General features: G+C 38.0%; 1 protein-coding gene across 2 annotated transcripts in view; it reads left to right on the plus strand.

The window, feature by feature from the left end:
• LOC137273224 (vacuolar protein sorting-associated protein 52 homolog) overlaps positions 1-20591 on the plus strand; it is a 34597-nt gene extending 14006 nt beyond the window's left edge. The window contains exons 11-19 of one of the 2 annotated variants that reach the window (XM_067805731.1): positions 10316-10373; positions 11139-11272; positions 11618-11773; positions 12949-13067; positions 14134-14257; positions 16364-16567; positions 17941-18118; positions 18468-18586; positions 19241-20591. In XM_067805731.1, the coding sequence (XP_067661832.1) occupies positions 10316-10373; positions 11139-11272; positions 11618-11773; positions 12949-13067; positions 14134-14257; positions 16364-16567; positions 17941-18118; positions 18468-18586; positions 19241-19387 (1239 nt within the window). In that variant the 3' untranslated portion in view covers positions 19388-20591. Of the gene's footprint in view, positions 1-10315; positions 10374-11135; positions 11273-11617; positions 11774-12948; positions 13068-14133; positions 14258-16363; positions 16568-17940; positions 18119-18467; positions 18587-19240 lie in introns of both variants that reach the window. The other variant, XM_067805730.1, reaches the window with a different exon arrangement.
• Positions 20592-24227: the final 3636 nt, after the last annotated feature.

Genomic DNA, 24227 nt, shown 5'->3' on the forward strand with positions numbered 1-24227 from the left:
TTATGAGATATCCTGTCCTTGTTGCACCGTCAATACAATGCTTGTTGTAAATGGCGACTACTATCGGGATCAGTTGGGCACTGTGTCTGAGGCATATGAATAATGGGCCCCATTTCACAAAGCTCTCATAAGCCTAAGGTCTTGTAGTATTGCTTGTAGCACTAGTACCTCCTGTGTTACAATATGAGAGGTATGAATGCTATGAGAAAAGTTACAAGATCTTTGGTTTAAGAGAGCTTTGTGAAACTGGGCCCTAGACTGTGGGCTAGTGTAGACCTTTGAGCAATCACTGGTTTGTCTGGTTGTTTTGTTTTACAGGATGCTTTGATATAGCTGTGATCAAGCTGAATAAAGGCAATTACTTTGTATCTTTACACACTGACTTGAATTGCATTTCCCATTTTATCAGTAGACTGCATACATATGCTCCATGTTACGTGTGAGTCACATAAGTGCATTGCTTCAGATTGCTAGGGGAAACAGATAATTTGAAATAACATATACATGGTCTGCAGGTTAGCACAATCTGTTCTTATTCAGTACCTGCTTTATCTTGTCCTCCCTGACTTGTATAATCAGTCAATCTGAAGCCTTGTGCTTGGTTGACAATAGTTTGTTCATCCCATCGATTGGTTGACAATAATGACAGTAATTATATCTGTTGATAGTGTTTCTGTTTTGCGTCCATGCTTCAGTCTGTTCATCATGAATACTTCAAAGGCTTGTACACTATGTTCCACCATGACTGAGATGTGCAGAATGCTGCTTCCTGGTGTAGTGCTAGATTTAGTTCATGCATCATGACTGCCAAAGGATGCTTGAGAATGCTCTGATTAATGAACCTATGTTTATGAAGGAAAATATCAGTTAGGACACTGTTTCTTTTCCCAGGCAGACCCACGAAGAACCGCGATAGAATAGGTCTTCAGCAACCCCTGCTTACGACAAAAAAGGCAACTGTGCTTGTTGTAAGAGATATGGGATGTGGTGGTCTCGATGACTTGGTTGATACATGTTATCTGTTCCCAGTTGTGGAGATCGATGCTCATGATGTTGATCACTAGAATGTCTGGTCCAGTAGGAGTTATCTCCCTTAGACTAGTAATTGAATCCTGACATTGTTCATGTGAACCTTTGCCAAATACCAACAGGACCCTAATCCCAAGGTGATTGGGGACATTTATACAAGTGTAATGGTAATAATATACAAGCCTATGAAGTATACATGATGTGTGCCCTCTCATCTATGTACTAATGTCATCGCCCTCTCATTTCGCCTTTCAGCCCATCCAATTAATGGTAAAGTTAAGCTTGGCATCGTCACTGTTTTAACTCTGCGTGTTGTAGTCAGATTTGAATTGTGTTTGTATTTGTCATCATAATTCATGACATAACTACAGTCATTTATGATTACTTAAAGCACTTTTCTAAAAATACTCACCTAATTAACGATAAAGACTATAATACAGTCTATGAAACGGACTTTTAGGATGAGCCTCTGTGCTTCAGAGTGCAACAGTGATTAGGTAAAACAGCACTTGTTACTCCATTTGTAGACGATCTGAGTCTTGTGAACTGGACCCAGGTGCTTGTCATAAAAGGCAGCCAGCTTGACCCATAGGTTGTTGATATTCTGTCCATTAACCCCACTGACATGGATCATTGTTCATAATATGAACCACTGGTAATATGCGATCAAGCAATTCTGAGGTCAGGTCCACTGACAGAGTTGATAGTGTGATATTCCCTGTTAACAAGGATAAATGGTCACAGTATCAACCACTGGTTTTCAGGACTATCCTAGTCTCAAAAGGAGACCAAATGGATCAGTAGGTTAGGCATATTGGCATAATTGATAGCGTGTCATTGTTCCCTGTTGGCAAGGATCAATGTTGATCACAAGATTGTCTGGTCCAGACTTGATTATTTACTGTCTGCCATGTGTAGCTGGAGTATTGCTGAGTGTGGCAGAAGACATTTGCTCACTGTTACTGTAATGTTCGTGTTTCGTCTGTAGATGCATGTCCTTCTCTGTACAGCACACAGATTCCCAGGCTGTTAAAAGCTGTATGTTGTAAACATTTTCTTGTTTCAGATATCTATGTTAAATGTTAGTGAAATGTAAATCTGTGTAACAATAGATTTTCAATATTTGTATCCAGAACTGCTGGAAACCTGCTCCACAAAGTCATCATCGGCAGAGTTTTGTGTTTTTGTAGGGGTTCTGGGAGAGAGACTCTTTGGTGGCTTCTATGGAAATGTCCAATGAGGTGTCAAAATCTGAATGTCATGTTTTACCCAACAACCATATCAACCCCTGAAAGCATTTTCCTTGACTGGTGGAGATTTTTTAATTTAAGTGAAGGATAAAAACTGTTTTAACTTCTAGACCAGGATCTTGATCTGCAAAGCGTCAGTAACACTACCACCTGCGGTATCTCTATGCTTCATCATTGGCTTACGAATGGCATAATGCTGTGAACATTTTGTGGATTTTGACCCTGCAACTAGACACTGAAGATTTGTTGCATAGTGATTTATTCTGACACCCTGAGGATTTAAAAGGCTTAGTGCAGGACACTACCACTATGTTTGAACCAAACTACCTACTTAAGTAATAAAGCAAACAACCTGACAGATTGTTTGACTAATGCTGATAAAAAATTTGTGTAAGACAGATAAGAAATAAGAAAGGAAGATTCCAGTCAAACACATCAGACACCTGTCAAATTAAGCACACCTCCACTCAAGTTTAAATTCATGTAAAGGTGAGCTGTTGTACCTCAGGTACTCATCCTAGTTTGTGACAGACCTGTAAAGATCTGGGTTGGAATTGGTCTTCAGCAACCCATGCTTGTCTAAAGAGGCAGCTAATAGGATCGGGTGGTCAGGCTCGCAATCATAAATTATGGTGTTTTCATGCAGTCCAAAACAACAAAACCATTGCTGTATCATATGACAATATATGTAGAGTTATGGACGTGATATTTCCTGCAACATTCAGTCGTAGCTCTGATGACTTTGTGGAACAGAGGTGATCAATATTGCAGATTGTGATGATCATCTGCAGTGCATATTGGCTTGTCATGTATGTCAACAGCTGCAATAGTCTGGGAATTGTAACACTAAAATGGTTGTGTTCTGCACGTAATATACTTCTGTTACCATAGTGACACTGTTTCTATGGTTGATACTTTAAGGGATGTCTGCTGCAATGTTTTGTGCTCTTGGCAACACTTTTGTCTTTTGTGTATCAGGACTGCTTTGTGAATATTCCATTTCATGATATGGTGTAGTTTGTTTATAGATGTGACTAGCGTGCAGTCTTCATTTATTACTCAGAAGTTGAATATAACACTGTTAAATAACTCTTTAAAATCTTAGCTCAGTTGCATGTATATATAAATATATTATGTTTGTCCTTTTTTCATACCCCATTGTTTATGAAATGTATTCATATGCTTTCCCCATGTTATGACGGCGTAGTGTGCTTGTTCTGTAAGTTGAATTTTGAGATATTATTTTGTTAATGTTGGACGAGTAATAAATAAAATACTAAACAATGCAATACAAATACCATTCACTCATTTCATAAATGCTAACTGTGATTACTTGCCAGTGCAGTTATGTTTGGCTTAGGCCTTCTTTTAAATGGGTAGATTATATCCTTTAGATTGGATTAAGCTTTGTACAGACCAACAGACATCCTTAAGTTGACGTTACCATTGAGCAGCTTGTAGGTAGAGCTAACATGTTTGTTGGTGTTGGTGATATAGCTACTGCACTGATACACCTCTAACAATGCCTAACATCTTAGAGAGCCCAGTCATTGCAGGTGCAGGGTTGCCTCCCTTTGGCATGCAAGAAACTTATGATTCTTATGACTTATGGTTCAAATCCTGGTTTGTCTTGATAAAAGTTCCAGGTGTGCCTTGTCCTTGTTTGTGTTTTTTGTCAAAATAGTAAATTATAGTATGTTTTTGAAAAACCCGGAAATCTTGATTGAAGTGGAACTTGAATACAAATCAAACAAATATTTTAGATTTTGTCAGAAGAAAGAGTCAAAGAGGCGTATGATGATGATCTTATGAGGGATCACCCATTTTGTTCTTGGGAGGTGTAGGGGTCCTCAATTTTGTACACATATAGTACACAGGTCAGCAGTGAAGTACATAAAAATATTCAAAAAACTATGCTTAAAAATGAAAGGAAGGAAGCAGGTGGGTGTCACTGATTTTGTACATAATATGCAGGAGGGGTCACCTAGGGGATTGGCATTCTTCATAAAAAATCATCATCACCCCTCTTATCCATTAATTATTAACAGTCTCATAAGACACTAGTTTATCACCTGACTTCACTTTTTGTGTGTTACTGTATTGCTTGTTGGGGTGAGGTGTTCATGTAATGAAGTTGTCTCCTGTCTCTCCTGTCCTTTTATCTAGGTATGAATTTTTCAGTGCAGAACATTGGCTTTTTGAATGGAAATTAGCGATACACATATAGCAAAAAATCATGGAAGTAAACTTCTTTATTTTGATGAATACAAATTGATAATGATTACTTTGTTCTAACAATTTTGTGTGTTGACTTCCTTTGTGTGAGATGAAGTGAGCTATTATCATTGTATGTGTTGGTTCAGGACTGTTGTGATTGCTCTGGCTTCAGGTCTTGGTTCGTTTCTAATGGTGTGGGGCATGTGGACTTATGAAATTGGGCTTGGATTGTTCTTCAACTCTCTCTTGTGATAAATGAAAAGAATAACTCAACTACTATCATTACATCTCAAATATCTCAATATTATAATGAGATCAAGTTCTAAAATTTTATGGTCTATTGTATAAATTAAGTGCAAGTTAATGAACTGGTTGAGGAAGTGATGATGATGACTGACTAACAGGATCTGTTGGTTGGGTTAAAAGATTTGGTTGATGAATCTCATTATATCACATTTGGGTAGATTGGTTCTCATAATGTTAATCACTGGATTGTCTGGTAGAGACTATTTCATTTACAGTCATATAGGTGTAGTACTAATGAATGTGTAACCACATCATAGACAAACAACCAAGACGTTATATTTTTACATTGCGGCAATAAGACATTTTCTGCGATGATTAATCTGCACTGTTGTAACAAAAATGTCTGTCTGTACAAAACAGACAAAAACAAATTAGATCGGTAAAGGTAAATATTCTTGTCTACTGATATGTATTTGCAAAAAAAATTGCACTGTCAACTGACAAATTTGTCTTTTCTTGTTCATTCATGCGAAGTGATACAATGTCGTTTTCTTACCACCATAATCATATTTGATGAAAGGGTAACCATTAGATAAGCCCACTCCTTTCTACAGACTTCCTTTCTTTCAGCTTTTTTTGGTCTATTACATTTAGCATGTTTGGTGACTCATCTGTTTGATTGGCATTGGTGACTCAATATGGAAGTATTTTAAACTGTTGACTATATACCCTGGTCAGGTACAATGCAAGTGACTGCATTCTCAAAGAGTTACTCTTTGTCTTGATTCGTATAACTACCAAAGGGTTGATAGATCGGGTGTAATGGTTTTCATTTGCGTTTTAGTTCTTTTCAAAAATGATCCTGATGCAATCTGTGCCTTCCAAATGAATCAAATGTAGCCACGGCCATCATCATCATAATTGGCAAATAATAGGATGGTAGTCTATTTTTAGCTATTTATAGAAAGGATTCAGTTACTTGAGAGTGTTTGGGTGTTACACCCACTACAATTCACTGAATGAAATAGTGGTCAGCGATGAATGACTTGATGGATAGAAAGTTCTGTGATGAAGAGAGGGAGACAGGTTGAAATGTAGTGCAGTTATGTGTGACATCATCCCATGAAACATGACGTAGCAGCTGTGACATGTAATACTACTGGTTTATCTTCCAATCTCTTTAAGTCAGATTTTATATTTGATACATTGGCATCTCAGCTAAAGTCTTCAGTACACTCTCACCACTGAGCATTATCATAAGATGTGATTAACTGTAGGTTTAACATTGTCTGCAAGTAGATACATGAGTGGTATTTTTAGAAGTTGGATGGTCAGATAAGGGCAAAATTCTTTATTCTGGTGATGCAACATTCTTGTATTGTTATCTTCTTTTATTCTTGAAAATTTAAAATCTGGAAACGGAATATCTGTTATAGGCAGTCATTTTTATTAGCTAAGAGATTGTTTTGGGATCGTAATTGACTGGAGGGTGAGGTTTGTGGATATTTCAGGTTCATGTATCGAGAGCCTCGCTGTATTTAAATGTCAATGACTCACAGTATCACAGTTATCACAAAGTTTGAAATACCAAGCCCGTTGGTTGTAAATTTACCATCCTGTAACAGAAATGGTATATCCGTTATAGGCAGTCACTTTTGTAAAATAAGGGATTGGTTTTGAATGATAATTGACTGGAGGGAGAGGTTTACAGATATTTCTGGTCCATGTATCAGGGGCCTCACTCTATTTAAATTTCAGTGACTCGCAGTATCACAGTTATCACACAATTTGAAATACCAATGACACATGGAAGGGAATGACAGTTGTGCTCACTCACTGGGGATGTATTGAAAGATTAGGTGATAAGCTGATCAGAGTTGTGTTAACTGCAGTTTGGTCATCTGATGTCCTTGCTTCCTGACAAAATATGTTTGGTGAAATGAAAATGATTACTTTGCCGTTTATTGTGTTGTGTAACAACTGGACAGAAATCTTTGTTTGGCCTGAAACTAGTTCAAAGTTTGGTTGCTGCAGTGAAATAGAACTTTTTTCAAACTCAAAAATCTTGGTCTTTCACACTTAAGTAGATAATATATCAGTTTATTGCATTTTCTTTAAAGTCATGCATATGTAATTTAATTCTTGTTGGCAAATTTATGTAAGTGACAAGTCAGTTTCAAATAATTAAATTCAGAAATTAGCATGCAATAAGTGTGAATAAAAAACAGTTTGTTTGTATGTAAGTGGAGAGGATCTGCAGTTGGAAGGCTGTGTGTTTCAGTACTGAGCATTTACAATAGATGAACTATAGTCAGCAGAAGAGGAACAATTTTTCTGGAAAGACAACTTCTTTCATGCAATAGATGCTTCATAATGGTGTTAACTTCAACACCACTTTGTCGCATATGTTGCAATAAAAGAAGTAACAACGTATTTAATGTAACAACACTTCGATGTAAATTTTCAGCTTTTTGAAGCACAAGTATTTGATGACAATAAGGGGTACCAATTAGGCAATTAGCCAATACCGACAACAACCAAAACACTGCTAACACGAAGTTCTGCTTTCCCAGCAGGCAACATAGAAAATGTTATCTGCTTATAAAACTCATGTGGTCGATTGATTGGCTGGAGGGAATGTATGAGATGAGAGTAAAATATTTTGTGAAATTTTTCTCATTTACATTTGAAAAGTAGAGAAATTAGTTCAAATTTCAGTATTGGGAACCAACAAACTGGTTATGTATAATGGTGATTCTCATTAGCACATAAACTCATATATTTCTCCTGTATATATGAAAATGAAGGAATTTAGCTCATCAAGCATCCAAAGATACATAACTCAAAAAACCCATCAATATTTTCAGACCAAAATTAGTAGATATAGTAGTGTGAACCTATGGTTGTGCCTTTTGCTATTTAGAGATTTTTGGCATTTTTATGTTTTCTTGTTTTTCCATGGAACATTTTCATCTTAGTCAAAAGGTGGGGTGGGTTTTGTTTCTGGAGCATAACTCAAAAAACATTTGATATTTTTCTACAAAACTTATTAGATATATCAGTCAGAACCTAAAGTGGTACCTTTAGCTATCTACTAGTTTTTGTGATTTATTATTTTCTCAAAAGTGAGAGAAGTGTTTCCTTTCTGGAGCACAACTTGAAAACTTCCTAATATCTGTCAGCAAAACTTGGTAGATATGTAGACCCTAAAGTGGTGCCTTTTGCTATTTACAAATTTTTGTGATTTATCATTTTCTGGGTTTCCATGGAAACGATTTTGACTTAATCTCAAAATGTATGGATGGGCTTTAAGGGCTTTCCGTAGCAGAACTCAAAAAACTATTTAATATCTTTCAAGAAAACTTGGCAGATATTTGAGGCATACCACAAAGTGGTGCCTTTTGCTATTTACAATGTTTTGCCATCTTTATCTTTCCCGGTTTCCATGGAAACAATTCTGACTTAGTCTCAAAATGGAGGGATGGACTTTGTTTCTGGAGCACAGCTTGAAAACCATTTCATATCTTTCAACAGATCTTGGCAGATATATGAGATAGATCTTGAAGTGATGTCTTATGCTGTTTACAGATATATGGCATTTATATTTTTCATGACTTCCATGGAAACGATTCAAACTTAATCTAAGAAAACATCAAGTAACTGTCAGATGATATGTCCTTTCAGATATGTGGGGGTCGGGGGGATAGGTCATCTTCTGATGACTCTTGTATTTAAAAATAAAAAATACTCTTTACCTATTTCCTTAATGTAGTGTATATGTTTCGCATTTCTTGTATACATTGCAACATCCAACTAAATGGTGAACAAGTATGTAGTTATTGGTGTACATGACATAGGGTGTTAATACATGTGGTGTTTATTGCAGGGATATTAAAGCAGATCTCTGCAGCAGAACTCAAATACCTTTCAATACTCTCCCTCCACACCGCCATATACATGCCAAAATATGAAGAGTATTTGCCATTGTCATTGTGGGAGATATTGGTGACTTTGTCTTTTTATTAAGTTCATGACAAAGCACGAAAGAATGAAGAATGAACACATATTATATCTCAATGCATGAATCATTTTGTAATATATTAGCAGTGTATGAAATAAGGCCTGTCTGACCACACCACATGGGCTAGATTTCTTAGAGACGGTGGAAATTTGCAAGTAGCCAGGCCGATGGTCTGGTAAAAATATTAAATGTTCCATACATCTAAGTAAATTCAGCACATGTTGATGTCTGATCTGGTTAAATCCTTTGCACACTGGTAACATTGTGAAGTTACAAGCCCTGATGTCAGACTTGGTTTTTGGCTTATTTCATACACTGACATTATTTTACAGTAACCATCAGTAAACACTTAACTTACAACAATGAGCCTAGTGTCTCTTGTACTTAGGTTATTCCTAGTTGTACACGTATGATGATCGAGGACTGATGTTTGGGTCTCAAGTGAAGCATACACTGCAAACATCTGTATAAATATTTCTCACCTCTATTGCTACATATGACCACTTTTTGTAATGTTCTCTTTGTAGAATGTTCTATTTTGTAATGCACTTTTTATATCAAAATTTCTGTTGTATTAGCTTTGACGCAATTCTACCCTTTTTTGATGTAGTTTCAATACTGATTTTCTCTAAAGAAAATATTATAACATTCAGTATACCAAATTTAAATATTGCAATCTTTAGAGATATCTAAAAGGTTTTAATCCAGAAACTGCCTTTTGGATAGTATCTTTATGTGGGAATGTACATAAATTCTTATGAATACATCCTTCTGACACTTCAGAGCCTTTTTCCTTAGAAAATATTTTAGATTCTCATGCTTTCCATTAAGAAAGATAACTCCTTCAGTAGAGCTTGGGAGAAAGAAAGAGAGAAAGACAACACAAGAGCATGAATTAAGGAAGTAGTTTTTAGGAAAAAGGCAATCATGTGTTAGAAGTTGTATTCTAAGAATTATTATCATTGTTGATAATGTTCCAGTATTCAAAAGGATGTTAGTAAAAGGTCAACATTGTGAAGATAAAGTTAGAAATGGTCTTCAACAAGACATCCTTGTTATAAATGTGACTAAGAGGATGCAGACCAGGTCATGTTGATGCTCATGTAGTCAATCACTCAGTAGTCACATAGTCTTACATACCAACCACCGTGATATAGATGAAGTATTGTTAATGGCAACATTAAACAAAATGCAAATTTTAAGGGTCATAGGCTTCAGTCCAAGATTCACTTTTTCTAGGGATTGTGGGGTAGCCTAGTTGATAAAGTGTTTGCTTGACATGCCAAAGACACGGATTCCATTCACCACATGGGTACAATGTGTAAAGCCCATTTCTGGTGTCCCGTACCATGATGTTGCTGTAATATTGCTTAAAGCTGTGTGAAACCTGGCTCACTCACTTTGATTAAGGTGCAGGTGTCATGTTAATGGTATCAGTAAGTGTCAAGCATTGATATGTCGTTGGCTTGAGGTAATGTTTAAATGGCTGGAGATGTAACAAACGTAGTGTGGTTTTCTGTGGTTGTACCTATTGTAATATATTTTCTTACAGTTTGAGGAGATGGCAACGCGAGAAGACCTGATGGGTGTTGAAGACACAGCTAAAAAGAGTATCCTTGTACTGACATACTGAAACTCACTCACTCACTCACTCACTCACTCACTCACTCACTCACTCACACTTGTTTGTTAGCATGAACAACTTTTTTCAATGTGTAACAGTGTCTGTTGCAAATGTGAAAGGTATCTACATCTGTAGGTGGATGTCCTCAGCAGGACCACTGAACTACTAGTCATATATAGAGGCTGTCAAGCTAATGAACAGAGGATGTCTCCGCTACCTGCAAACTTCTTTGACCTTGATGAGATGCCTCAATCTCAGTACAATCATTGGCAGACTGGTTATTTGAGCTGATCAGGCGGATGGACCATATCAGCCATGACCCGCATTCCCTTTGAATTTCCTCCACTAGGCGACCTGTAAAGTTCCACGTCTTTGGCAACCCATCCTTGTCATAAAAGGCGACAAAGGATCGGGTGGTCAAACTCGCTGACTTTGTTGACACGTCATTGTATCACAATTTTGAGATCAATGCTCATGCTGTTAATTACTAGATTGCTGTTCAAGACTCGATTTTTTACAGACTGCCACCATATAGCTGGAATATTTCAAAGTGTGTCATTAAAAAACCAAATAACCAACCAACCACACTCAAGAATTGTTGCAAAAACATTCAAACTGTTACCAGGCCATGACCTCATTATATGTGCGTCCAGATCAGGATCGGTCCTCACATTGTGCACTCAGACTCATACACAGTTAGAACTGTTATTCAATAGCCTTCTTCTTTTTCCATGTTCCTTAACTGTAGCAGGTTTCTTCTCATCACGTCCGTCACTGACAAACAGATCCACTGTCTTCACACTTGGACAGCGAGGGGACGTGTTGACGTCAGAGTTAGAAGCTCCAGTCATTGTACCCCATGCTGCCCAGAAGTCAGATGTTAAGGTAGGTCTGAACAGGTGAACTGTCTCTACATTCTGACATTAAGGAGTTGTTGAAATTGTTTTGTAACTGCTTGATTGAGTCCTTGATCCTTCATCTGTATTCATTGTTACTCATGCTATTATTCATTTGAAATATTTTGTCTACCAGAAATCGCATTTTATTCCTGAAGCTCCTTCAGACTCATACTTTGTATGTGGTGAACGCTTTTCTGTGAGATATGTCATATACATAGCCTAGACAAGTATTCCTGACTGATGTGAACCACATCTTTGTTAGCACAGATTTATATTCTAAGATTTAGGGAACTGCTTGAGTCATGATATTTTCCACTGTTTGCTGTTCCAGTACACATTTGAGTGCCTGTTCCGTAGTCTTCACTTTGCACTGATGGACAACTGCTGTCGGGAGTTCCTTTTTGTGGTGGACTTCTACATGGCTACAGGATCTGTGGCCCAGAACCTTTTCGATGCCATTATGGGGAAGACTCTGACTATGTTCCTGGTGAGTCAGAGTCCTTTAGTCAAACACAAATTACAGCTTGTTCAGCTTGACCTGATCAAATGAATACTAATGCATTGTGTGACCATGTCACAACTGGTTGGGTTGTTGTTTTGAAGGGCTGCACCTTTGTCAGTTGCTTGTCAACATTTCTGAACAGTGGAGACAAGGTTGCCGTTTGACATCTCAGTGTTGAGAAATCGCAAGCAATGTCTTAACTTTCTTTAAAAAATAAGTTACAGGTGGTTTAATGTTGCCAATGTATGCATGTTTTGCATGAATGCAATACTAATAATGCTCACTGTTCCCCTAAATAATGACGTTAACTCGACCTGCCATTTGTGCCATTTGACCTCCTGCCTCATGCACATGTAGAGTAGTGTAGGTCAACCTGAACAAGCTGTCAGCTCACTCTCTCTCTCTCTCCCTCCCTCACTCACTCACTCATCCTTTAGTCAAATCAGTTATATAGTGTCTTAACTCAGAGTACATAACGGTCAGTGGTTCATACCTTGAGATGGTACTTGTTATTCACCCTGCATGGGCACTTTGCATTAAGAGAAACAGAAACAGACTGATCAGCTCTGACCCTGAATAGTGTGTAATGCCTCTGACTGGAGTTTCACTGTTAAACTGCAACATGGTTTTTTGATTTTGTGGCCATGGCATACTAACAAATGGTAATTGTTGTGACACCTGTGAAAATCCTGGTTAGAATTGATCATCAGTAATCCATGCTTGTCGTAAGAAGCAACTAATGGTATCAGGTGGTCAGGCTCGCTGATATGGTTGACACGTCATGGTAACCCAGTTGCGTAGATCAATGCTCATGCAGATTCGATTATTTACAGACTGTCACCATATGGCTGGAATATTTGTTAAGAGTGACATACAAGTAAGCTCGTTCACTCACTCACTTGTGACCTTCTGCCTCCTAGCATAAAAGGGTACAACTCAGGACTGGTGAACTCAGAGCATGAATAATGTCTTGCGTGTTTAAATGAGGTATCCATGTTAGCATGGTATGACATGCAGCATGGTTACCAAACTTAGGGTTTATCCAGCATTAAGCCATGGTATAACTGACATACTGCATCATGCAGAACTGATTCACAAAGGGAGAAAATCATTCAGTTTTAGTACAGTTTTTCTAATCTCTTTTTATGTCTTGTTTACAGAAACAAATGGAGGATTATGTGAATGACTGTTATGACTCTATTGCCATCTTCCTGTGTATACACATCGTATACAGATATCGGACCATGATGCAGAAGAGAAGTGTACCAGGCTTAGACAGGTAGATCATCGCCATCTTTCTCTTGTGACAAATATCCACATAATTTGTTATAGAGGATACACACATTATAGCACTGCTATTTCATGGTTTGAAGAGATCGTCAAAGGGAATATGCAAGGGTCCCAAATTCTGCCCAACAGCAAACTTTGAGGATTTCAGATGCACTTTACAGTGACATATACCTGGGTTCTTTAACAATGGGGCTCCATGGAGTTAAAGCCTTTGATTGTGTTGTATTTTGATTGTTGTTTAACGCTGCATTCAACAATATTCCAGGTATGCGAGAGCAATCTGTAAGTGTTCAAGGCTGACCAGAAAATCCAGTTATCAACAGCATGCACACTGATCTACACAATTCTGTTATGATGACATGCGTCAACTAAGCAAGTCTGACCACCCGATTCCATTAGTCACCATTTTCAACAGAAATGGTTGTTGACAATTCTGAGCAGGATCTTCGTGGGTCACAGGTTGAAAAGATCTAGTTCCTAATTGTGCAAAATGGGGGTCCTGGAAGATATGATGTCGATAACTTAAAATAGTACACTATCACAAGTAAAATTGCAAGGCACATTAGTAAAAGCTATGAAACTGAAATGAGTTTTCAAATGCCAGTGATAGAAGGTTTTGAAACATTTCTAAATCTGTTATACATTATGTTAACTCTGACATTTGGTAAGAGTGATACCTATTGATGCCTAAACATGCAAATAACTTTCCAGCAGCCCAATAAATGCACTCTGTATATTTATGGGGATAGAAACTAATATTATACATTCACTGAAATGCCCACACCACAAATATTTTGAAAAGGCTAACGGTTATATTGATTAGAGAGCAAAGCATTGATTTACATGCTGGTCCAGCTGTTAGTTTGGACTGTCATTTTCCTGTAGCAGCTCTCACCAGCCAGTGGTTAAAACATTCACTCATCACACTGAAGACCCTGGTTTGATTCACCATAAGGGTACCATGTGTAAGGCACTTTCCTAGAGTCCCTTGCCGTGACATTGCTGGAATATTGCTAAAAGAGGCATAAAACCATACTCGCTGACTCTTGTTGCAGGTACTGGGAGGCGTTGCTGAATGCCATGTGGCCACGCTTTGACTACATCATGCAGCTCAACATTCAGAGTGTTAGGGACTGCGACCCACAGAAGCTTCGACACATCGATGTCAGACCACATTATGTAGGTGACAACAGTCATTCCGTATGGAATTTGTGGCAATGATGTCATTTGGAACCAGTTTGGAAATGTTTCCCAGTCAGTGAAATTAAGCACACGAATCTTTGATAGGCATTCTAGAAGTTGTGTAGATGAAGAATGAGGACTAGGACTTATGGATATACAACTTCTTTTATTCAGTGAATGCGACGTTTCGAGATACTAATGTCGTTGTCAAGCAAATGGTACAGGATAATGAATTGTGGAGGAATATATACATGAATTATTACAACGAGTGAGAAGGCGATGAGTTGTTTACACAATTAATGGGGTAGATGTACACAAGCTGATGGGAAGCCAGAAGTTAATAAGGAGTAGGTTGTAGGAAATTGGAAGCCAGTAGAGTGTTGTTAAAACAAAATGGATTGAAGTACAGAATGATTTTATCAAGTGATGCTGGGTAAAGAGCTTCTTGTAGGGTTCACCCCTATCACCACTTATCACTGAAATCTACATGCCCAAAACCTGTGGATGCAGTTCACCATGGAAACAGAGACAGACAACAAACTCCCCTTCCTAGATGTACTGGTCCAGAGAAAAAACCACACCCTCACCACAAGAGTATACCACAGGATGACCCACACTGACCAATACATCCACTTCTCCTCCTGCCATCCCATCCAAGTCAAGAGAGGCGTTATCGCAACTCTGACCCGTCGTGCCAAAAACATCTCCTCTACACCTGAACTACTCGAGATCGAGCTGGACCACCTCAGACATGCCTTCACAGCCTATAACAAATACCCACCCTCCTTTGTCAACCAGACCATCAAGAGCATCCTCCATCCAACCACCAAGAGCCCCAGACAACAATCAGCTCACTTCACCATCAGCATCCCGAACATTGGATCAACCAGCCACCACATCTGCAGACTCCTGAAACAACAGGCCAACATTGACGTCACCTTCCAAAGAGGCAACACCATCCAGATTCTCCTGCAAGCAACAGACAGGCCCACAGCATCCCAGAAGCCAGAACCAGTAAGTGTAGTGTACCACATTAAATGTGACTGTGGCGACACTTATGTTGGTGAAACCTCCAGACTCCTCATCCACAGACTCAAGGAACACCAGACCTCAGTTTGTAAATAGGAATCCAAATCAGCCATTGCCGACCACATCAGAGACCACCCAAACCACTCCATCAACTGGAACAACATCAAAATCTTAGAAAAGAACCAATCAGACTACAAAATCTGCAAGCTACTAGAGGCCATCTACATCATGAAGATTGAACCAGCCAGAGATGAGGGTTAGCAAATCCCACTCGCATATCATCACTTTTGTACTTCAATCCACTTTGTTATAACAACACTCTACTGGCTTCCAGTTTCCCATACCCTACTCCTTATTAACTTCTGGCTTCCCATCAACTTGTGTACATCAACCCCATTAATTGTATAAAGAACTCATCGTCTTCTCATCCTTATAACAACAATTCGTGTATATATTCCTCCACAATTCATTATCCTGTACCATTTGCTTGACAACGACACTAGTATCTATGTTGAAACGTCGCACTCACTGAATAAAAGAAGTTGCATATCCATAAATCATAGTCCTCATTTTTAAGCAAATGAATTTGAAACAAAGTTTCAGAGATTTTTAACAAATGTACTTGCATATTTAAGATCCAATAATTAGATTTATATGTAATGTTTAGTGTAAGGATTAGCGTTGGGCATAGTGGACATTTTTTAGAAGGAAATATATACTGGATATGAGAAGAAAACTCATAGTCTTGAAAACGTTTTCCTATGAAAAGCCATTCCATTTGACTATATTTCCTAGACAGAATAGTACAAAGGAGCAGTGACACTACAGAAATATTTACTTATGACCAGACAACAGTTATGCAAGTATTTCAGCTTTTTCAAAAAGTTGTTAACTGTTCTTTTTTAGGTATATTTATGTTTGTTTTGTTGACATCCAGTTAAGTATGAGATAAACATTCAGGATTGTGAGTGACATTATAATTGCTAGATTTACCCTGGCATTCAAGTTGACCAAGAGAGGTAATGTACACCTTGGTACATTCTGATGTTTTCATTACATTTTGGGGATTTTCAGATAACACGACGCTATGCCGAGTTTTCTGCTGCCATTGTTGGTATCAACCAGTCATATCCAGATGAGCGGGTTGACCGTCTACTTGGACAGCTGCAGTCAGAAGTTGAAAACTTCATCCTCAAGATGGCCGCAGAATTCCCACAACGCAAGGAACAGCTGGTGTACCTCATCAACAACTACGACATGATGCTCGCTGTGCTCATGGTATCAGCTGTTTTCATTGTATCATCTCCAAATGTAATCAGGAATCTCATCTCTCTTAAGTCAAAACCCATCAAGATCTTCAGTATTGATCTTCAGTAACCCATGCTTGACATAAGAGGAGACTAATGGGATTGTGTTGTTAGACTTGCTGACTTGGTTGATACATGTCATTGTATCCCATTTATGTAGATTGATGACCATGATGTTGATCACTAGATTTTCTGGCTGCCGTATTGCTGACTAAGGCATCTATCATTCACTTTAGTCTCACCAACGTTGAAAACCAAACATGGATATATCTCCTTGGAGAAAGTAATAAATAATACAGAAATGATAGTATATTCTGTTGCATTATTTTAGACTTGTGATCTTAATAATTTGTCAACTAATTATTGTTATCTGAAAACGTAGTGTGCTTCACTACGATGATCCCCATATTTTATCAGCAGATTTTTGTTTAACCTAAGCTTGTCAGAATAGGTGATAAACTTGGTTTGACTAGAACATCTGCTATTAGCAGCCATATAGGTCAAAGTAACACATAGCATATAGCTCAACATGCAGCTTAACATATTCAGCATTGTGACACCTTATGCATTGTGACATCATGGGCACAGTTAACAGTTACTGTTCATTATCTTTACCTGATGATGTGTCCAGAACAGGCCCAAAATGTTGTATCAAAGAATAGGAGAAGATGAAACCCAGGACATTCCTTATGTTCATCAAGTAGTATCTTCTGAAGTGCCAATCAAGCAACTAAAGCTCAAAACCAGCAAGGATGTTTCAGAATTAGTTTGTTAGTACTGATTTGTCTGGCAAACTGGTTAATATGTTTCTGTTCCAGGCAGTGGGTGAAATAGTTCCACAATTTTGCGATTCAGTCGGGCTAGCTGTGCCATGAAATTACACATTTTTACTAGCCACAGGGTTGTGGGCCAGTGCCTGTTTTGCACACTGGTTCTGATACTCATGTCTGCTGTTTCTTCTGTGTTTGATGGCTCCATCACAACAGTTGTAATGTTTTGTGAGTGGGCAGTGGAGTAGCCTAGTGGTTAAAGGGTCTGCTCATCAGACTGAAGACCAAGGTTCGAGTCCCTACATGGAATTGGTAAAGCCCATTTCTTGTGTACCCCTGGAATATTGCTAAACATGGCCTTATAAAACCAAACTCATTCAATTCACTCTTCTGAGACATGTTGTGTAGAGGTGTGTTTGTTACCTGTACAGAATCCATTGATTCTTGGATGCCATCCCACAGCTGATATCATTATCATCGGATTAACATTGCCATACCTTTGGTTCTAACATCCAACACCTGCACCAGTTTGAGCTCTCCTGTCTTTGTAAGTTGACCTGTTTATTTGTTGCAGGAACGGACTGCTGAAGATTCCAAAGAAACAGAAAGCTTCAAAGAGCTGCTTCAGGCTCGAACTCAGGAATATATCGAAGAGATTCTAGCACCTCACTTTGGGGGAATGATTACTTTTGTCAAGGACTGTGAGGTCATCCTGGAGAGAGGTCAAGCGGAACAGCTCAAACAAGAAGAGAGTGAGTCAATTATCATATCTGTGTGTATGTCAGCCATTTTCAATTAACCCCCAATGAGCAAACTTAACAGGTGCTTCAAGATGTATGACGTGCTTGGGTACTTGAGCTTAACTCACTTGCGACTGGGAAAAGAAAAAAAAAATTGGTTCCTTGCTGAGCTAGAGTGAGTGAGTGTAGTTCTACCTGCTCGATCATTCACTTACTCAAAATCCCTTTGTCTTAAAGCAATAAACCATTATGTATGATAAACACTTTTAAAAAATAGTTGACTTGTCCAATATCACTCTTTAACTATCAATTATAATTTAAGAAGAACTGTGACAGTGTTAACCTCTGTGTTATCTTGTAGAGCGGGTGCAGCAGATCGTCCGTGGTTTCAACAATGACTGGAAGAAAGCTCTGGAGACCATCAACCAGGATGTGATGCGTTCCTTCACCAACTTCAAGAATGGAACCCAGATACTACAGGTGAGGCAGATACTTCTAACATCCACAGACAGCACCCTGCACACCATGCTTGTATCCATGAAGAGATTCCATTTAAAGGGTTTTCAGAAGACCCCCCATGAAGATCCAGGTAGCATGATCCTCCATAACCCATGCATGTTGTAAGAGGTGACTAACAGGCTCGTATGGTCAGACTTGCTGACTTGGTTGACACTTCACAGTATGCCAGTTGCGAAGATCAACCTTGATCACTGGATTGTTTGGTCCAAACTCGAGTATTTACAGACTGCCACCATATAGCTGGCATATTGCTTAGTGTGGCATAAATTAAACTCACTCACTCACTCACTCACGCACTCACGCACTCACACACTCACTCACTCACTCACTCACTGCACACATGGCTTCCTCAGTTTTGTTTCTCTAAAGAGATTCTTTTGAAGGATTCTCAGTACCACATTCTTGTATCTCTCGTGAGAATACTTGTCAGTTGTCGACCCTTAGCAGCCTCTTCATGTGTGCCAAGATCCCAGCAGGATATGCTTGTAGGGTACCTTTTAGCTACAGCTGCAATGCTGAAGGTCATCATACACTAATTCTGTGTCCAAATCGTAGTTATACATGCACTGTGATATGTACTGAGATACTAGTATTCAAATTAATGTTCTATTGCAGGGTGGTTTGACGCAGCTCATCCAGTACTACCACGGCTTTCAGAAGGTTCTCTCGCAGGGACCACTACGTAACTTCCAGATTCGCAATGAGCTCATCAACATCCATCATGTCATGGTAGAGGTCAAGAAATACAAGCCCAACTTCTGATGCTGGCTGCCAGATAGACTAGGGAAACTTGCATTATCACCTGGCAAAGACCCAGAAGTGTTCCACAAAGCACTGTTAATAGCTGAACGATCATTGTTTACTGTGATGAATTATGTGCTTGCTATGTGGATCAGTCTGTGATAGTGCTTCAGCAAGGATTTTTTAGAGTTGCCAGTTGGCACATCAACTACACATACTAAAATGTGTGCCAGTGCAGTCCAAACTTTTGCCATTCAGGGTAACCTATTTATGGAAGACCTGTGGATTATACTAAAAGTTGCTCCAATCTGTATGCTCTAGCATTGAAAACAAGAGTATTTCATATTTGGGGCGTGAATTGCACAATGGCACTGCCTTGCTAGAGCACTGGTTAAGGCTGGATGTGTGAAGTATCAGCCAGAAATGTGGCCCATTGGTCCTTGCACAGAGATGTGTACCTTTGGCATGTCAGGGTCTTATACTTTGACCTGATTATGACACTTGGTTTCAGCTCAATTTGCTTGTAGATTTGAGTGAAGTTATAACTGGCTAAAACCTGCTTCAACTTGAAGTGATGAACTGACATTGTGATACAACTGACTGAACACATTTACAGTCATGTCCGCTTTCACCACTACATTCCTGTAATATTGTGACATACCTGAGTTTCCAAGCAGCACTGCTATTTAAAGGGGCACTGATCCAGGGCAATTAAAGTTTCATGTTAACAATCTAATTACAAATCCAAGCTGCTAGTTGGTCAGTGACAATATTAAGGGTGAATGTCCATCATTATTTGAAAGTATTATTATTTCAGTGAACTTTAACACCCAATCAAAATAATTAATGTTTCTTTAATGGCTCTGCATGTTTCTGATTGGTTAAACAAACAGACATCCTCTACCCTGATTGGGTTAGAAAATGTCAGAAGCGAGTCTGTCATGATTCATGACAGGCATGAATAATGCATGAACCTTACACTCACCTGTAGTTTTTAGAATCAAAATAAACACATCAATAGAAGTTAATGAACTCGCTGATTTTTTTCCTGTTATAATATTACAGAAATATCAGTGGTTCATTTACTTCTTTTCAGTAGTAGTTCAGGCTGTAAGAGACTAGCACATTGTGCTGTTGTGCTACATATTTCTCTGTACATGTAATATCTGTACATGTAATGTGTATATATTGTTGGAATGTGCATTAAAATATGTCAATCTATAAATGTTTCTTTTGAAACTGAAACTTTCTTCAAAGCTGTCTTGCATCAAACAAGCAAAACAGAAGTGTTATGTATTTTGTCTTGTTGGGTATTGGGCCAAAGTGGGCTTCAGGAACCATGCTGGACATACGAAGTGACCTTATTGATCAGTGGGGAGTACCCTAGTGTCAGAATGATGTCTTTGGACATCTTTAGCTGAATAGGCATGTTGACATCACCATTCATGACATCTACAAATATTTACAGGCCATTCTCACAGATCTAGAATATTCCTGAGAGTGGTGTTTAAAAAACAACATTTTTGAAACACCGTTCCCAAAAACAAAACTAACAGATCTGAGGTTGAAGTGTTTGTTAGGGGGTCCATAAAAGACATATACTGAGCTCATGTCAAGTCTGTAATTGTTTTAATAAAAAGACAAAAGATACGTAAGTGACAATGATGTTGGAGGTTCCAGCAAATCGTTACATCATGGATTTGGCAAAAATCCACTAAACGCGATATACCTTTTTTATTTTAGCATGTACATTAGCTGCCATGAGTCAATAAGACTCTGTCAACAGACACACGACTGTGGCCAATAATACATGGAAATCCCTGCATTATATATAAATTCATGACACAAACAAAACAGTGATACCATTTAATATTTATTAATATTCAACAGCCAACTTCCACAATATTACAAAAAGCAAATGTGACAACGCGAGTCTGGGCTTAATATCGACATGAAGACAGGTGTGTATATACATCCGAAATACTGAACACTGTATATATTCCAGCCAACTGGCTCATGCAACTGTCACTGTACAGAACAACCTGGACTCGTGTTAACAACAATATATACAACTAAGTAACGTTGTCAGCAACTACCTGTATCACGTGGAAACAATGAAGTTAACAATGATATGAATCTTAACAATAATTATAAATTAACATAAATATTTTATCAACATTGAACAATTGGCCAAAGATAAAATTTAGCACTGTCTCCTTGAAAAGAAATCTGGAGTTCGAAATACAAAAGATTCCACACGTCAGTCCTGAGACCTGAATATGAAACCTCTGTAGACACAATAAAACTGATGTAATACCCACAACAGAACAAAACTCTGCCTCTCAAGCAATGCTACAATAAACAATGCAGTATATCAAGGTCCCTCTTCAGTTAGCACCCGAAGATTAGCAAACAAACATTTCCACATTACTTTACTGCAAGTCCATCAAAATCTCTGTCCTTCCTTTTATCTTTCTTATTCTTATATCAGTGGAGGATCAAGTACGAGAGTGGCAACAAGCATGCACCTGGATACCTATGGTGAACCTGGGTGGTTTACCTCACCATATAGTAAATCACTAAAAATGTATTTGAAAGCAAAAGATCTGGTCCTACATAACAAAAATAATACTCTTTTTCATGACTTTGGAAAACTAGATTTAGTTTCTTGCAATTCAACACAGGAGTTTGGCTACATTATAAATAACAATAGCTTCTTAGAACAAGTATGCTCAACAAGCATTAAAACCAGTTTAGTGGTGCCATATACTCTGTAAATACCTTCATAACAGTGCTCATTAACAGAAAACAGAAAAAGCAATGACTCGAGCACTCTTAGCACTGGAATGTTACAGTCTAACATTTGTGTCCATTTGAGTGATTTTACCACAGCTTCCAGCTAATACTAATTTTCTTCAGTTTTATCACAGCATGTAACTCATTCAGTACAGAAAAATTGGTGAGAAAGGTCAATTTTTCAAATTACATTTTACCTTGAACAAGTCTTAAAAAGATTATTTTTGTAATGTATTACTTCACTTCGTGACTTTATTTTGGTTTACGACTGATATTATAATGGTGTGAAAGGCTTCTTCATCTCAGAGAGCTTACAAAAGTCTCAATTTGTGGTATTGCAAGCAGCATACATTCCTCATTTTCTTCTTAATGGAACCTCGGCTCTGTTTATAATTGATACTGTGATAAAATTTCCTTAATTACCCACACATAAAGGTCAGGAAATGTCAGTCCCTAACATGCTTTGAAGATGTATTCAAGAATATATAATTTGTGACACATGTTCAATATAATTCATTTGGCACAAAAAAAAACATTGGCAATTTTGCCATTTAAAAACTTCGCAAGTGTTTTACAACCAATGAGAATTCATTTCACTTGAATAACTTCTAACTCCACCTTGTGTGATTGAAGCGATTGTTTTTCATACATACAATCATGTTTTGAACAAAACAGTCTAACTCACTGGCCAGGGGTGTTCCAATGCCAAAATCTCCCATTTGCCCAAATGCAATTATTCAAACTTAAAAATCTACTACCCTGCTTAATTAGAATAAAATATTTTTTTGTGCAAAATTGTATACGGAAGCAACAGTTAATGGGGGATGTGCACAGCAAATATCAACCTGTCAAGTTGTTTCACATCAGAACAAAAACACCTGCTGCATCTTTCAGAATTAATAAAGCCGACTTTCTACCTTGCAGAGTTGCCACAAAGCGTTTATTTTCCAACTTGCCTGGCATTGTTTTCAAACATCAAGCAAGGTAACTGAACACCCCCGCTTTGACAAAATTAGTCTCCTTGCATATGATTTCAGTTTATGGATGAACTTAACAATGAAGTATATTACAATGACAGATATTTTTCTCTAAAATAAATATGAAAATTTCAAGACTGATATAAAATTCAAAATTTCTCACATATTCTGAAACCACCATACAAACAATAGGTTGTTGAACAGAGAGACCAAAGTGTATTATGATGTAAATAGAGTTATCTCCCTTGAACACATTTTCTGTTCAGCAAGAGACAGAAAGTAAAGACAAAGGCACTTGATGACAAGTATCTACTGCATGAACCAGTAGTTTAAGGCTACAGTGGAGAAGTGAGATACGTAGACATTCATTCAGAAGGAGCTGGGCAGGCAGTCCTGACTGTACAACCGCATATGAAAGCTGCATTAAAGTCATGTTCTGGAGCACCCTTCCACGTAACTGAGGGGCGAGGTAGGACAATTTGTTACTTTCCAGTGAAAAATGATGTTGAGAAAGGAACCTCATTCTCTCTATTCTCATGAATAGCATACCAAAGACCAATAGGAACAAGCTAAACTTGATTCTTACACATACAAAACATATTGGGTTCTTTTTATGGATTACAGAGTCTGCTTTAGATGAGGCGCAATTGTGCAAAACTTCTTATTTTCAACCAAAACAGGAATTTAAGTTTACATTTAGATACCCACGAAACAATTCCTTTGTCAAACGTAAACATGATCTTGACAAATGTCCATGGACTTATGTACTTAGGTGGTTCCTGCTTGTGTCGTCCATAGTTGGTAGAAAATGTACAGTAACACTTTATTCCACAAACTAGTTTCTGGAAACAAGAAACCACCAGCAGACTGATGAATGTCCTCTAAATACACTAAATCCTGTATGCAAGGCACACATATTATTGTCATGGTTGTAGTCAGATACACATGATAAGTAGATGAACTGGTCTGCTTATTCTAACCTGATTAATATTTTCAGTATCTGGATGATTGAGAATGTTCCATAAATGTTGAAAGTGTAAGCACTGACGATAAATATCTATGTCATGAAAGTTCAATATTTCTATCAC

The sequence above is a fragment of the Haliotis asinina genome, chromosome 2, assembly GCF_037392515.1.
Source record: "Haliotis asinina isolate JCU_RB_2024 chromosome 2, JCU_Hal_asi_v2, whole genome shotgun sequence".
Classification (NCBI taxonomy): Eukaryota; Metazoa; Mollusca; class Gastropoda; order Lepetellida; family Haliotidae; genus Haliotis; species Haliotis asinina.